Below are 16165 nucleotides of genomic sequence, written 5' to 3'. Positions count from 1 at the left end.
TGAAACCACAACACAGCTTCTTGTCATAAAATCTTTGAGCAACACAAATTGTTGTTTTAATGATCTGAGAAGTCTTTAAACTTTCCCTAATAACGTTTCACAATGACAGTCATGCATTTATGGGTTTGTCCTAAGTATATGTGCTACCGGACAAGGGCTTTGCTGAGTATTTCTTGCACCGACTCTCAGGATCCTGGATGGAAGAGAGACGTCTTATCTCCTTAGGGACACAAGTGTCATCTCTCTGTCTTCAGTCATAGCCTCGAGGCAATGAGATGGAAGCTGAGATTGGACATGGGGATTAGTGTTGAGGCTGTCGTTTTAAGATAAAACGCATTTTTTTTAACCCTCATTGGAAACTTTGTGGAGTTTAAAGCAAGGACCAGTTTTTCTACTTGCGACCTGCCGGAATGGCCTGAAAGTAGGAAACATTTGCGCATCATGATTCGTTCAGATGCCTCTCATTCCCCAATCTCACACAATGGTGCACAAATGTAAAAAGCACACATAGAAAACAATGACTTCCCCCCGCTGCTGCCCGCCTGGTGTGGATTGTGTTTGTATTGTGCTGCTGGATCGTTAGGGATGTGGGGGTGGTGTGTGCGTTGGATGGCGGGAGGGTGTGGGGGTTGAGGAGGGGGGCATCCGCTGTGATGTAGAGCTGAAAAGAGAGGACAGTGGAGCAGGACAGGGCAGTCGTACAGAGCAAGAGCTTCAAGGGCTGAAATAACAGTGGAGGAAGAGACCCTGATTCCCTTAGACCAGGGAGTTTCCACATGGAAGTTGCTGGCGAAGGAGGACTGCCACTTTTTGAGCATGGTAAATACTGTTTATACTTTATAAGATTATCTAAAATGCGCTTGTTGCTGACACTGTTTTTTAAGTTAGATTACACCTGGCATGACAGAAAAAGATGAAGACAGCATTCTCTGCTTCCTGCTAACACAAAGTTGACTTGTGCTCATTCAGAGGAAGCGGTGATGTCTGCTGGTGATAACACCGACCAACTCATGCATGTGCGAGTAGATAGAAATCAGCCGGACCGTGTTGCTCAGTTGTTCAAAATGTCACAAGTGGTCTAAGATAGTCATCTTGCCTCCTTCCTGAAATGGGTCAACAGACACGGTATTGTGTTTCTGTTGTGATTATGCACTTCATTTGCAGTCTGAATAATCTGCCTGATTATGTGATACTTGTCAATGTAATATTTATCAATGAATGCTGGCGCTTGTTTGTTGTTCTGCATATAAATTTGGGGTATTTTGATGATCAAGTTGTAAACAGGAGGTCTTGAACCCCCACAAAGTCTGCACCTGACTGTGGATGCTAGAAAGTCATCTAAATGAACGCACCAATTAACCAAACGAGCCCAACTCTCTGAAAGGTCATCTGGGGATTTTGATGGAGGGATTAGAGGAGGAATGCATCAGAGGAGGGAGCGAGAGAGGGATGTGGCGGCAATGAATGGGAATGGATGACTGAGGGATTTTGGTATAATGTCATTTAGGCAATGGAAGACAAAGGATGATGGTGTGTCCACAGACAGCATACAGACGGCTTGATTGACAGGGGCTTTGTGCTTCGGAGCTGTGTAGAACTGCAGTGGCACCGAGTTTTACATTCTCACGTGTGTGTTTTCAATTAACTACCAGTTTTGTGCTTGCTTTGTTGAACTTCTGCCACCATGGAATAGATAAATGGATTTATAAAGAGGAAGTGAGCACCGATTTGATTTAATGTCTCACTCTGGGACACGAACACATAAAGCATTTTACTCAAACTCCACTCTTATCGCATTAACTTTGCAAGACTCGGTGGTTTAAGTGGAATAGCATGTCAGAGTGAGACAGGCTGAGTAAGGGGTTAACAGTCTGCAGAGCCACCGTCTTCTGTTTATGTGTTTGCCATGCAGATCAGGCCAGGTAATTACAGTTAGCTCTATTTCCGCTCTCCAGAGCTCGAGCCAAATTAGCATCTTAAGTGGAAAGCCGTGCTTGCGACGGCGGAGCTGGTGTTTCAAGGCACACAGGCTTCCACCTTCACTCATATGTTTACATTCTTTCACGTCTGGAAAGACAATATGGAATGAGTGAATGAAACCTGCTCCTCAGGTTAAGTGTGTGCATGTGTGTGTTCACTTTTTCTGTGTACACAACACATGAAATATGAACGCACGCTATTGTACTCGTAGTGGCCGCAGAGAAACACATCCACAAACGAACTTTCTTTGGATGATACATGAAATCTGCAGCACATCATTTGTCACAGATCTCAAAGCCCAAATGTGCAAAAGATCAACATGACTTACAAATCAGACAAATTCTCTCTTTTTTAAGTTGAAACTAGGCTGTGTTAAGAGAAAGCTATTATCACCCTGGCCATATTGATTATATAAGAAAGTAGGCACCAATCAGTGTGCTTTGTGTGGACTGGCAGCAGGTGTGGTGCATGACGATCCGGCAGCTTTTGAGGCTATGTCTGTACTTAAATCTCCATGAGTGACACAGCGGGCTCCTGATGGGGGCTGCCATTATTCTTAACAATCGTAATTTACTTTAATCGCCCCGGCTCGGCTCCGCGTGTCAGCCTGTCAGGAGCCAAGACGGGGGCCGCATGATATAACAATCTACTGTGCTTTGTGAAATCACGTAACGTTGTCCCTTCGGCTTGAAAGTGGCTTTGTAATAGTCAAGGCAGGTGACAGGTTGCAGTGAAAAGCAGCCATACTGTACATGCATGAGAAGGAAATACAGTTAAAAGAGAGAGTGCAGTGTCCAGTAAATCACATGTAAGAGCTATGGAGTTTGGATTTTACATATATTTTGGTAGCGGAGACACACAGACCTGAGCTTTCTTTGCAGTGACAGCGTAGTGTTTGTCAAAACCACTGTTGCATAAATGTTTGCAGGACGTCCTGGGCTCGGGTCAGATTTTCTGGAACAATAGCCTGAGTCACTCATGCACGCACACCGTCTCTCTTTGTAGCCCTCTTTCTCTCAAACACACACATGGACAGCCAGAGATCTACTTTTAACTTCTTTTCTCCGCCTTCTCATCTCATACACATTGTATTTTTCTTGTCATTCATTCAAAATAAAGATCCTGTAAGTTGAGTTCAAGACACTTTTTTAAAGGTGTGATGGCCTGAGGTAAGGATTTGGCAGCACAACATATAGATTTAGAGGCAAATTCCTCTTATTTCTTCCAGATCTGCTCTCCATACTTGACTCTGTCGTCTTTAACAACCCGCTGACGTTGACTGCAGCAGATCCTCAGACAAGCCAACATCATCGAACCAGACATTTTCTGATTTCTCTGACACATTCAAGCTTTATTTTCTTGACACGTTCCTTCCCAAGGGGCTCTTTTCATGACTTTTTAACTTGTCATATTCCTGTGTATAAGCTAATGTCGGTGTCTCAGTTTCACATTCATCACAGCTGTCAGAGCCAATGTGGTGTACAGAGGGAGCTGCTGCTGAAAAAGCAGAATCACAGGCTGCACGGCTTCGACTTGAGGGAGATCGCTGGTGTGGAAGGTACTGTAGGTGTGAGCGAGTTAGAGCAGGTTTTACGGTGTTAATCAGCGGTTGACCTGCGGCTTTCACATCTGGACCTCCAACCAGGAAGCGGTTAGTGTCTTTAGACCCAAGCCTGTATGGGTGTATTATAAGTAGCCGCTGTCAGATTGATGATCTACGCGTGGATGCAGCAGAAAGAGTGAAGGAGACAGAGACAGAGAAGTTCATCTGAACTAAACTGTTGACCTTTGAAGGGGACACCTCATTTGTCAGATGTGGACTGGTATGGAGTGGTTTAACTTAATTACCCCTTTCCACATGGAGTTAGAAGGTCTCACTTGCAATTTCCTCCTGCTTTATATTTGATTCTTTCTGCTTTAACACTCTCTGTCCCCCGTGCAATTCAGCTGTCACACTGTTTCTATTGGAACATTTTCCTGAAATTTAGCAGGTGGGAAGTAACTGTTTTAATTAGCCTAATTTTCAAAATAAGAGATAACTTTCTTTTAATTAAACACAGAATTCATTAGCAATAACATTTGCTTTTTTAAATTCTTTAATTTCAGCTAAAAGTATAGCAGTTACAATGGCTTGCTTGACTTATATTTTTTTTTTTGCACTTTCATAATAGTTTCCCAATGTCCCTCTCCAGTTATTGAGTAAATCCCTAAAAACTCATCTCAGTGTGTCCAAAACACATATTTTTACATGTTTTTTTTCCAAAATAAGCCATTCTTGCCCCTAAATGGCTTACATATAAGTCAAAACTGTTGCTTCCTTCAGAATGTGCTAATGCATAAAATTAGTTGTTGCAGCTTGAGCACACCAGCTCACAGAGGACTCTGCTCAAACACTGTAAAACTAAGCTACACAATGTCAAGTTGTAATACTGGAACTAACTCAGCCATGCACGTTTGAACTATGAACTGATTCTGATGCTCATGACATATCTTCCAGCATATAAAAACTGCGATATGGACATGTTACCAAAAGCTTGAAGTTTTTAAATGTTGAGCTGCTGAAACCAGGACAAGATTAGCTTAGCTTAGCATAAAGACTTTTTAGCATGAGAATAGAATAGAAAAGAATAGAATAGAATCACTTTATTCATCTGGGAGAGAAGCATATATAGTGACTCTTTCTGGTAACTCTCTGCAAATTTATTTTTCATAAAGCTCCATTTCTCCTCTGCTCCGCTACAGTTTAATATGGAAGACATTATTCAACTACCTTTGTCTGGCAGGAGTGCAGTGCAAAATTCAAAATGTTTAGAGCATTTAGACAAATATATAATTATTTTATGTAGTAGTTTTAATGATGTAATGATACCAGCCAAATAAATTAACATGAGTAATTAAAGTTTAGTTTTTCAATTTATATGTTACACAGCTATATTTCTTATGTCAGCTGTATGCATTCTGATATCTGATGATGTAGCATTTATTACCTTTACATGGAATGTTTTTCCCACAAAAGATACAAGCTACAGAGATCCACAATGATATCGTCATCATCATCTTTAGTATTGTCTGATAAAGGCTCTAAAATAAAATTTCTGCCCAAAATTAACACTGACAGGCAGAAAATATGACGCTGAATAACAGTTTGCACTCTGTCCTCAGTGCAAGGGCACCACATGATAACATTTATTTACTTGTTTTGCATTATGTAAAGGTGTTGACTGATGTCAGGTTTGTCTCAGCATTATCAAGTCCTGTTGAATAAGGATGGACTTTTCAGTTTTGTTTGAAATGTTTCAGAAAATTAAATATGGCGTGTTTTGCATTTAAGTAGTTTTTGTATTTTTCACAGTTTTTCTGTACATTTGGAAAGCATTTTGCTTTATGTGAAGAAGTTGGCAGAAATCCAATATTGTGTATCCCTACATCGAACTCAGCGATGTGATAGTTAAGTAAGCGTCTAAACAAATTAAAGTTTGAATGCAGGTTCCTTTTCTTCCACTTTGGTGTCTCCGAAAATATTGGATTACGCTGCCAGACCACTCTGACATAATTGCTACCTACAGGTGATGGAAGACGCCACTATGATTCAACACTCGCAGGGTAACACAGAAGCACAGGAGAAGATAGAAGAGCAGTGTGGGAGGGCTGTGCGAACCCACCATCACTGGACGAGCTCATAAATCATTCAGTGTTCAGATTAAATTCCCAACACATGTCTGGTTTCAGGTGGCATGTTAACTCCATGTGACCTCTGTTGTTCTAAAAGGTGACTATCATCATGTATTCACAACGCAAGGGCACCTTCTTAGTCGTCATTTTTAATCCCTGGGCGCTGCACCCTAAGCGTATTTTAATGGAATTAACAGAAGTTGAGTGATGGCTCAGCAGTTTTGCCTGGTCGCCGTGAAGGTGCATCTGAGAAACGCTCGCGCACTGATTCAGCAGTTATCACATGGGGACGTGATAAATTGAAATGTTCTTTTATTCAAACAAGAATCTGCAAAAATGGTAGCAATCGTTGTAATAGTCGAAACTGTTAAGCGGTGGGATTTGTAGGATTTTGTTGGACTCACATGAGCTTATAAAAAGCGGTAAGTGCTTTGAAAGTAAATACTGTTAGATCATGCTGAAGATACCTTTGCATCTAGGTTCTCCTTTCAGCTTTTTCTTCTTTTCTTTCACCTGCTGTCGATTTGTTTCCATGGTTCTTCTGTTCTGTTTGATCTCTTTTTCCATCTCAGCCTCCCACTGGCATTTCTTAGCCATTTGCTTTTTCTCTTTTCTCCCGTCAGTCTTTGCAGGGCATGCTCTCCTCCCTTCACTCTGAGCTTGACATTCAGAGGTATTTGATGAAAATCCAATTGCCCCACAGAGTTAGTCGCTCTTTTATCTTATCTGCATCCTGTGTGTGTGTGGCACCTTCACTAACATCAGCTGTGCGACCATGTTCCCAACTCTTCCGTGCCTCAAAGCGTCTGGCCCTGTCTGTGCCTGCCAGCCCGCCTCGGCTGGGTGAACCAGTTCTGGCCCCGAAAGCTCCCACAAATGTCAGCTGCACTTAATATAAAGCGCTTAAATTCTTTATTTGTCTGTACATGTATGAGTGCGAGTGAACAGCAGCATGTGCTTGCAGGTGGATTGAAGATAACCTGAAGGACCCGGCCTTGTGTCTCCCGCTACATTAGCTCTGCAGCTGCCAGGGAAGATGAGCTTTTCATAAAGAGCCCAGTGTTCACTGACCCCTTGGTGTCGGTCCTATCTCGTCCCTGTGGTGCAGATCACCTTACAGCGCCGCACAATAACTCAATGGGCTCTGTAGTCATGTCACACATTGTCTTATTGTAGCTGTGGCTCTAGGATGCCACGTCATGCAGCTCTGATTACAGAGTGCAGGACTGATCTTAAAGTTGCGATGACACAATTCCTGATCCCTAATCAGTGGTTGAGATGAATTTCATCCTCTGGACTCACGTTGTAGGAGTTTGTTTGATTTCTTTCAGTGTCTCTGCTATTAGTTTAACTAACCGTGCTATCATGCAGGTGTTTTGAAATGGCGAATCCTGTGGGTATGATTAGAAACTTGAAGAAATGTGATAACTTTATTTGTATGGGCATGCAGTGGTGACACACAGGTGATAACATTTCTTTGCACATTTGCATGACAGCAATGTTTTTAGCCAAAGTAAACATCAAAGTTTCTTTACTCGTGCTTGTCAAAGAAGGCGTGACTCATAACACACTTTGCATACACAGTAGTGTTATTTTCCACTCAACATTTGCATCCTTTTTTGTGTTTGAGTGTGTAAAATGTAAAATTAGAAACCTTTACTGTCAGTTTGAGATGCATGTGTAGCATTTCCTCGTGCACAGCATCTCCATGGTCTCACCCTTACTGTTTTGTTTCCATGTGCCTCCCACTCCAGAGCAGAAGCCCAAAGCACGGCCCCAGCCCCCAGCCCAGTGTCGGCGACCAGGTCGACCACCTCTCCCTGGCCTCCCTGGAATCGCTGGACGCCATGTCCGAGACCGATGCGCCCACAACCTTCACCCGCGGCAGCCGGGTTCGTGCCAGCCTGCCTGTGGTGCGATCAACCAACCAGACAAAGGACCGCTCACTAGGTACACTGTTTGTTCAGCTTTTGGGTTGATGACAGTTTAGTTAGAGAGTTAGAAAATGCCTTTGTAGTTTGATTAGGCTTTGTTGCGTGTCGTTGACAGCAAAAGATTTCAGTTAGCTGTCTTGTAATGCTGTTTTCCGCTTAACTCATCTATTTAGAGTTTATTGAGAGTAAAAACTATATCTTAAATCTTCAAAATTTTAATTGACTTTGTGAATAAGCTGAGAGATTAGTAAAGTAACATTAATCATCTTTGATAAGGCTGTTTTAGCATAATATTGGCATAATTTAAGAACTCTGCACTATCTCCTCACTACACCATGATCTCAACGTTTTACCTTTACAGTCAGGATCTTCTGCTCTTCTCTTTCCATCTTCTCTCCACCTCAGCTTGCAGTTTTGTTTTAATTATAATTCATTTCTTTCTGCGGTGAAAGATAGGGCAAAGCATCCACAGTATGCCATCGTGTTATTGACAGGATTAGAAATGGGTCGTCTTATCAACACATGGTGCTTCATTTGCATACATATGCAGACAGAGTGTTGTGTGGAAGTTGTGCAGAACTAGGCTGCAGTATTAGGCTGAGAGTGATGCAAAGAGTTTGAGAACTCTCAGACTCTGCATCACTCTCAGTCTAAGTCTTCAAGTATAGCTCACAGCTCAGCACGCTATCTGCTACTGGATAATAGGAAAGCATGCAAGTGGCGTGCCTTTTGACCGAAAGTGAAAATGAATCAAACTGCAGGGTGTTGTTTTCTGCTTTTTTCGGTCGTGCTTGTTGCTTAGATTGTGAAGCAGAGAAGCTCATGCGAAAACAACACGACAAAAATGCTTTACAACACACGCATGCAGAAGAGCACACATGCTCCATCACTCGCTCTCTGAAAACTTCAAAAAACATGAGGACAAAGCGTTAGGACAGTGGGGGGTTATGGTGTGATGAAGGGGGAGGAGGGAAAAAAAAGGGGGCACCACTTTACGACAGTGTCCCTCCCACAGTCTCAGACACACAAACACTCAGGAACACGCTTCACTTAGTCCCAACGGACATTTGGGGCTTCCGAGTATCTGCTGCAGCAGGAGTTTCAGCGTGGTCTTTTCAAGGGCATCAGCTGAAAACAGGAAAATCCTTAAAACCTCTTTTGTGAGTATCAGATTCGTTCTAGAGCGTTGCATCAAGTGTATCTCAGAGTATTGTGTTTTGTGGCTGTAATATGGTATTTCGCTACTTTTTTCTTGCACTTTACACTTTGCATTTACATAAACGGACACAGGAGGGTATTTTCATTGCTGTTTTAGTTTTCAGCTTTTATGTTTCACTGCAGAGATGTATAAACCTGCTCTGCTGTGCCCATTTGGTCAGAAAACCCACCGGCCATTTGTTTCCAATTCTCAGTGAAACCAGACGCTCCGGAATGTAACACTCTTCCTCGTTATAGCTGAGCTATTCAATATAACTGCAGCAAATCAAATGAATGCTAAAGAAGTACAGTGTTCATAACGCATGCCCGATCAATGGCGCTTTGTCATCAAACTCGTTCGCTCTAGTTGCTCACATCTGGATGAAAACCGGCTGAGTGTTAACATAACAGCTCTCAGGGGAAAGATGAAGTTATTCTGCAAATGGGCACTTTGTTAACTTATTACTGCACAGGAACCCAGACAGACCAGAAAGAGCGCTGGATAGACTCAGCAATTTTATTTCCTGGATTTGCCCTCTGTCTGTCTCACTCTGTCTCGTGGAGCATGTAGGATCTTGTATAATATTTCACCAACATCTGGTAGCTTTTACTGGCTAGCTCCTTTTATGGGGTTTCACCAAGTAGAACCATACCTCCTTATTCTCTAAAGCAAGACTATTTTCAGCGCACAAATGCAAAAGTGACACCAAAATGAATCACGCCACGTCTTTTGTCTCTGCGCTTTATGAAAAGTGACAGTCTGGATGATTTTTATGAAATATGAGCAAGCGCAAACTCATTTAGCCCCTTTGATCATTTCATTAAGCCCTATTGTTGCCACAGATTGCTTATATAATGCAGTTTGGAGCTATGAATCAGAGACTGGAAATAGAAATGTGTTTTTTTTCCTCCTGGCATTGTTTATACAAGTGCAGTGTGGGCGTGTCCATAAATTTTGTGGGGGAGACATCTGTTTTTGTAAAGCAAAGTACAGATGCCCCACCCAGAGTTCAGAGGTTCAAGCTTTGGTCTTTTTGATGCACAACTTGTGCTGTTCCACCCTGATCAGCACATGGCCCTCTTTTTGTCCTCTATCCCTGCCCCAAATCACTCTTTTAATATCAAATAGTTTGCCTGCTTGTCAGTTGAATGTACAGCATCCTGTAATATTTGCTGGAGTCGAGTGGATAATTTCGTGCAAGGTTGCACGTCTTGCAAATACGCAACTGAAAATGTGCCTAAAAACTATACACAGAAAAAGTCTGTTTATGCTGCACTTTGATTTTTGACGCCATCTGTGCCACAATTCAGGCTAGAATGCACTTTGAATCCCAGTTGAAAAGCCAAAATGATGTCTTCCTAATTCTGAAATTGTGATAGTAATTGACATGAGCCAAGTTGTACCACTCAACACAAACCTCACCAGCAAAAATCAAAAGATAAGTGTGCTGTGTGTATGTTAGATAGGGTTTAGTAGTACAAATGGTGCATTAAGAGCAACATTTATATGCGCCACAATCACATCACCCATTGGTTTATGGAGTACTGCTTTAAAACCTTGAGTTTGGAAGTTCACCGTCACTGCATTTTCCTTTTGCAAACCTGCTCATACAAATGCTCTTACAATAACAACAACAAAGATAGCCATACCCACAATAATAACTTGCAGTATTGGGTATTTAATTCTAAATGGGACCATCATTTATAAATAGAGCATCATGCTGTATTTAAGGAGATCTAAAACTCGTGATTGAGACCATAAACATGTTGGGAAAATGTTCACTAAAGTAATAAATCAAGTGAGAAGTATAATCATTTTCTTATAAAGTTCTATACAATTGAACTTCTTACAGTCAGAGGACATACCCCCTGCTGGTTGTTCACAAGAATGTGGATTTAAGTCAGTTTCACATTGGTTAGCTTTCCAGACCCAAAGGCTACGTCCATGTTTTATATACAGTCTATGGCACAGTATGGATTTGTGCGTATTTTAGTGTCAGCTCTGGGATAGCTTTCATGACCAGACATTGAGCACTGTATTGTCACAGGAAAAACCTGCAGAAAATTTTCATTTTTAGTAGAATCCAGTATTGGAGGTGTTTTTAGGCTCACCCAAACTGCAAGACACCTGCCAGTTCTGTTTTGGCATTGTTTTCTACTATGACATTAATCCAAATAGATCACTAATGCGGGTTGCTAAGTCAGTACATTGTGCAACAGCGTAACTGTAAAAGCCTTCTACTGGTTTGTAATCAGGGTTGTTGTTTTTTTTTTTTTACTGTTAAGGAGCTGCATGAAATGTCGTATTTGCATCAACAGATTAAGACTACAAGCTCGACTGAACTTCTTCAGCATTTGAAAAACAGCAAGATTACCGTCCAGGGAAGAAAAAGCACTCTGTATCACTGCTCATGCAGGCTGCAGAAATCACATGCTTGTGTTAGTCATAGGAAAGATTTGAAAGGAGTTTACTTTCTGGCTAATCACCCTGTTGCCCTGCTTGTCTCTCTCTGTAGGTGTACTGTACCTGCAGTACGGGGACGAGACCAAACAGATTCGCATGCCTAATGAGATCACCAGCATCGACACAATCAGAGCTCTGTTTGTTAGTGCCTTCCCGCAGCAGCTCACCATGAAGATGTTGGAGTCGCCCAGCGTTGCTGTCTACGTCAAAGACGACATGAGGAATATGTACTATGAGCTCGCTGATGTCAGGTAAAGACATATGTTTGTGCGTGATAAACAGAAAGTGGGGTTGAACATCATATATTGTGTTTTGGGAACAGGACATCCAAGGCTCAGAATATTTTCATTATTCCTTTCCTGCTTCCCTCCCAGTGCCCCTTCTGTCCTTGGCTCTGCCTGAACGGGAAATGTCTCTGGCCAGGAAACCTTCTCGCTTCCTTTTCCCTCCATGTTTAACAGAAAGTAATGTGGAGATGCAGCTCTTCTGACAAAATCCCTCTGATATGCTCAAACAAACTGAAGAGACTTTGTGACTTTCTGCCCTGCTTTCCTCACTCCTCCTGTGAAAGTTTGTCTCTGGAAACTTGTTAAGACACTCCTGTGCAGTTTCCAAAATTTTGTCTACTATGTTGTGCATCATCATTTACAAGCACACCAAGGCACATAGTAGCTCACAGATTTGTTTGATTCTTACGAGTACCTTCCTGGTTTGGTATTCACTTGCACCTCTTGGTTATAATAATACGGCAGAATCTTTGCGCCGAGGAAGTGTACAGCCATTTATTGTAGTTTTTTTCCCATGAAAAATAAAACAAAAACAAAGAAAAAAACACTGCTCTTGAAGGAACTTTGCTCCTTTGTTTGCAGAGTTCCCGCTCCAGTGCAAAGTGTACTCTGTGACTAATTCTTTATCAGGGCTGTAAAAAATTGTCTCGTGATGGCTTAAGGTTGGTACTGCTGTCCACAGTTTTCTGTAACGCCATAGAGAGAGAGTGAGATCAGCAAAAGAAAAAGCAGATCCGCCGTCCGTTTGTGTAGCTGAGCCACCTCTCAGCACAGCATTAGTGGATGTTTTCATAGACTTTTGAGATTTAGAGGAAATGTCAGATAACAGACGACTATCCGATCCTCCGTCGGGGTATGTGCGCTTGGGAGGGTTGTTGCAGAGATCCAGGCTGAGGGAGGATCGCCCGCTCTCTGACGGTGATATCTGGGCTGCCTTCTTACCTCCACGCACCTCTTCGCCCTACAGGAACATCACAGACCACTCCTGCCTGAAGGTTTACCACAAAGATCCAGCGCAGGCCTTCAGCCATGGAGCCCGACCTGCCAACGGCGATGCCAGGGTGAGTATTTAACTAACACAGCAGGGAAGCCAGTCTCATTCATAGCAGCAGCAGATAGAATAGTGAGCCGGCCTCCAGTTCTTCTTATTCTCACATCCTGTCTGCAGTTAATGGAAGGAATGTCCCCCTGCCTCTTGTTAATCTGTTTAGAGGGGGTCTCATATTGTTCTCCCAGAAGCCTGCATCTGGGCCTCCCCTGTACGCTCTGCTGCAGCTTGTTTAAGGGACCATTGAGCTCAATTCGCAGGACTATTTCTCTTTCTCATTCTCCCTTCCAATATCAGCTCTAATCTCTCTTCCTCCTTCTGATTCTACTGTGTTTGTTTCCTGCTGACGTAACAAAACCTAAACCCCAAATAACCCTTTTCCTCGAATGTTCATCCTCAAGTCCGTCTCTCTAATCCGCCTGACCCTTCCTCTAACCTCGCTGCTCCTCTCTTCCCGCCACAGATTTACATTTGGCATCGCAGCACTATTGTGATACTGCAAATTTGACATTACCTTAGTTATAATCCCACTGCCACATAAGTGAGCTGTACATACACATCAGTATATAGTCAAATTTCTAAAGTTTAAAGCAATGATGAGGCAAATGTGGTGATGCCGTTCAATGACATTACGACCTATAAGTGCTGTAGAACCTCTTTTTATTCTCTGCTGCTTATAGGCAAGTTTCTTCGGCTGTCTTTCTCTGATTAGATCCTTAGGAAGTGAACAAAAGACAGTGATGGGAAAAACATACGAGTAAAAAAGCGAAAGGGGAGTTTAAGTGTGCAAATGGCGTAAGAGCAGGAAGGTTTAATATTAACAGAGTTGTGCAGAACCTCTTTTTGTTACATTCTTTACAGCACTTCCTATTTAATAAATCTGGGATTTGCTGAATCGGCTGGTTTGAAAAAAACGATAATTTGTGCTCAGTGAACTGAAATGCATTAAGTGAAGAGACGCCAGGCAACTTCGCATGAGTTCCTGTGCAAACATTGTGAAATCTTGGCATTAGATAAGAGAAGCAGAAGAAGACTGTTGTCATGAGTGGTTCTGTCACTGTTTAACCAAGCGGCCATTGACACAGACGCAGAGATTGGAAGTGGCTATGAGGTGTGGCAAAAAGCACACTGCAGAGAGGAGTTAGTCAGATGACATTTGTAGCTGTGATCCAACAGGTGGTTTATGGTGATTATAATATTTTACAGACAGAAATACGTACATTATGTATTTTCTTGGCAGCTGTAAAGATTCACACTGTATTGTCTGCCTTTTAAAGACTGAGACAATATAATTTTTCGAGCCTGTATCTGTTTATTCTTGCCAACCTCTTGGCTGCACAAAGAAAAACACTACAACCTAATGGGCACCTGCTCACACGGTTTTCCAGTGGAGGGATATTTCACATCTGTTGGGCTATAGAGAGTCCTCTTATCTTGCAGAAATGTCAGGCCTCAGATCTGGTTCAAAGCCGGATCCACCGTTGCTGCTGTTACTGATTGAAGCTTTCTGGCCAGTAAAACCTCCATAGAGGTGTCCCTGGTTACAAAAATCAACTTGGCTGACTTTCAGTAATTGATACAAGGTGGACAGATGTGGGCAGTAGCTCGATAAGCTGCAGACTGTGATTTTTTTTTTTTTTTTTTGCATTTGCGCCTGATGAAGAAGCAGAAAATATTTTAAATACTAATCTGCACTTATGCATTGGATTGTGCCTGAAGCAGTGCGTGCTTTGTATTCATTGAATAGTCAATAGTGGCTGGCAGCGGTAATATTATGTGCACATAGCTGGAGGAGATATTTTGTAAACAGAGCTCCATTTATTGGTTCACCTCTGATCTGCTCTCCTCAAGGCGATCATTTTAATATTTGCCCAAAGATGAAAAATTGAATATTTATCTTGTCTGTTAGTTACAATTATCCTTATTAGCAACCATCTGTTTCATCACCATTATATACACATCAGCGTAATACAGCCACTCATTCAATCAGCTCTTTAAATGTTTACTCCTTTCTCCGTGAACATTGCGGCACAGCTCCTCCTTGTCTGTTTAGCTTGGCTCATTCTGAGACTCTGCAGTTTGCGAATCAGTTTACAAACCAGCTCCATCTCTGACACGGCAAGTCATCGAGGCAACTTTGTGCACCCCTGCCAGATATGCGGCCCTTATTATTGGAAGCTTAAGACCACGGTGGAAAAATAAGTCTGCCTTTATTTGCCTGATATGGCTGCTCGTGTTTGTTTTTCGAGCTTCTACTCCTTTGTTTTGTCTCAAAGCACTGAGTTACGCATGTTGCATGGACGAAATCTGCGTATTTTAGGGATATTTGAAGATATTTTAGCTCCAAAGGTGCAACATCTGTTTGGGATTGGCAAGTTGGCTCAAGCTGTTCGTATATTGCAGGTGCTGGAATTGGAAAAAGCAGTCAGAGATGTTATTTGGTGCTCCAGAGAAATTCTCCACACAAGGGCAAATATTCTTTTTATGTGCAAGCACCTTAAATAGTTGGAGTCATTAGGGTTTGATGATGTAGCTCTGCGCTTTTCAGATTTTCTATTAAGTCTTTCGTCGCTTGGTCAGACGTGTTGCAGCCACATTTACAGGCTGTGTGAACTTTCGCTGCCAACAAGTTTCCCTCTCTCTCTCTATCTCTCCTTTTTTATGCTTTGTTATCACAGCCGAGCCGGAGCCCTTTGTTACAGTAAACTTTGAGCAATTGTTGTTTTCCAGTTCATACTCGCACACAAGTGTCACACCCACTATATTGTTCTATTCACTGTGATAATCTGCATTGGCACCGGGGGAAAAAAAATAAATCACGTCGGCGCTAAAAAAGCAACGTGTCAAAAACTGTACCTGAAGTTTTTTGAAAGAACTTTGCATTAGGTTTTTCGACTCGTCTTGACTTCTAGGTGTAACCCATGAGTCATACCTTGAAGGAACATAGCTTGTTGTTTGACAGGAATAGACGGCAAGAAAGACGGATTGGATTCTGCCCTGCATTTGACACTTCCAGTGCGGCGTTATCACATATCCAGGAGTTTTAACACTGTTTATCTGCTAGATTTAATAATTAAATCAAATCAAGGAATACAAATATACTGTGCACATTCTGTTTGTAGTTTCATTGCTGCTTTTACTGTATGAATCCAAATTTGGCTCTGTTTCATATTTACTATATCACATTTTGTGAAGCAGCAAAGCCTCTGGATCTCTTTCATGCGTTTAATTTGTGAGTATATGTTGCATATTTTATATTTCTTTTTTGCTTTGCATAAGGCATGAAATTAAAATTAGAGGACGTAATACAAAGATCAGACAAAGGTAACCATGTAGAAATATGATAAAACGGTTCACAGTTATCGTGAAACACACACCAGGTGGCTCACCACATTAACCAGAATCCTTTTACTCTACTGTCTATCAGTAAGATGCTCACCTCCTTGTTTATGCTCTAATTTGTTCATGTTCATTATTCTGCTTAACCAGGAAAGCCACTCCAGTTAATTGAGGTCAGGTTGTTGTGCATTAGCCTTCAATCGTCCTTATACGTGGTTGGACTAAAGCGCAGAGGCCCACATTA

General features: G+C 42.0%; 1 protein-coding gene across 1 annotated transcript in view; it reads left to right on the top strand.

Moving 5' to 3' along the window:
- si:ch211-285f17.1 (sickle tail protein) overlaps window positions 1–16165 on the top strand; it is a 92058-nt gene that overhangs the window by 56397 nt on the left and 19496 nt on the right. The window contains 3 exon segments of the mRNA XM_051940459.1: window positions 7407–7602; window positions 11300–11498; window positions 12502–12595. Coding sequence (XP_051796419.1) covers window positions 7407–7602; window positions 11300–11498; window positions 12502–12595 — 489 coding nt within the window.

The sequence above is a fragment of the Acanthochromis polyacanthus genome, chromosome 20 (assembly GCF_021347895.1).
Source record: "Acanthochromis polyacanthus isolate Apoly-LR-REF ecotype Palm Island chromosome 20, KAUST_Apoly_ChrSc, whole genome shotgun sequence".
Taxonomy (NCBI): domain Eukaryota; kingdom Metazoa; phylum Chordata; class Actinopteri; family Pomacentridae; genus Acanthochromis; species Acanthochromis polyacanthus.
The sequence above is the reverse complement of the archived record's forward strand: the minus strand, read 5'-3'. Positions and strand labels throughout refer to the sequence as shown.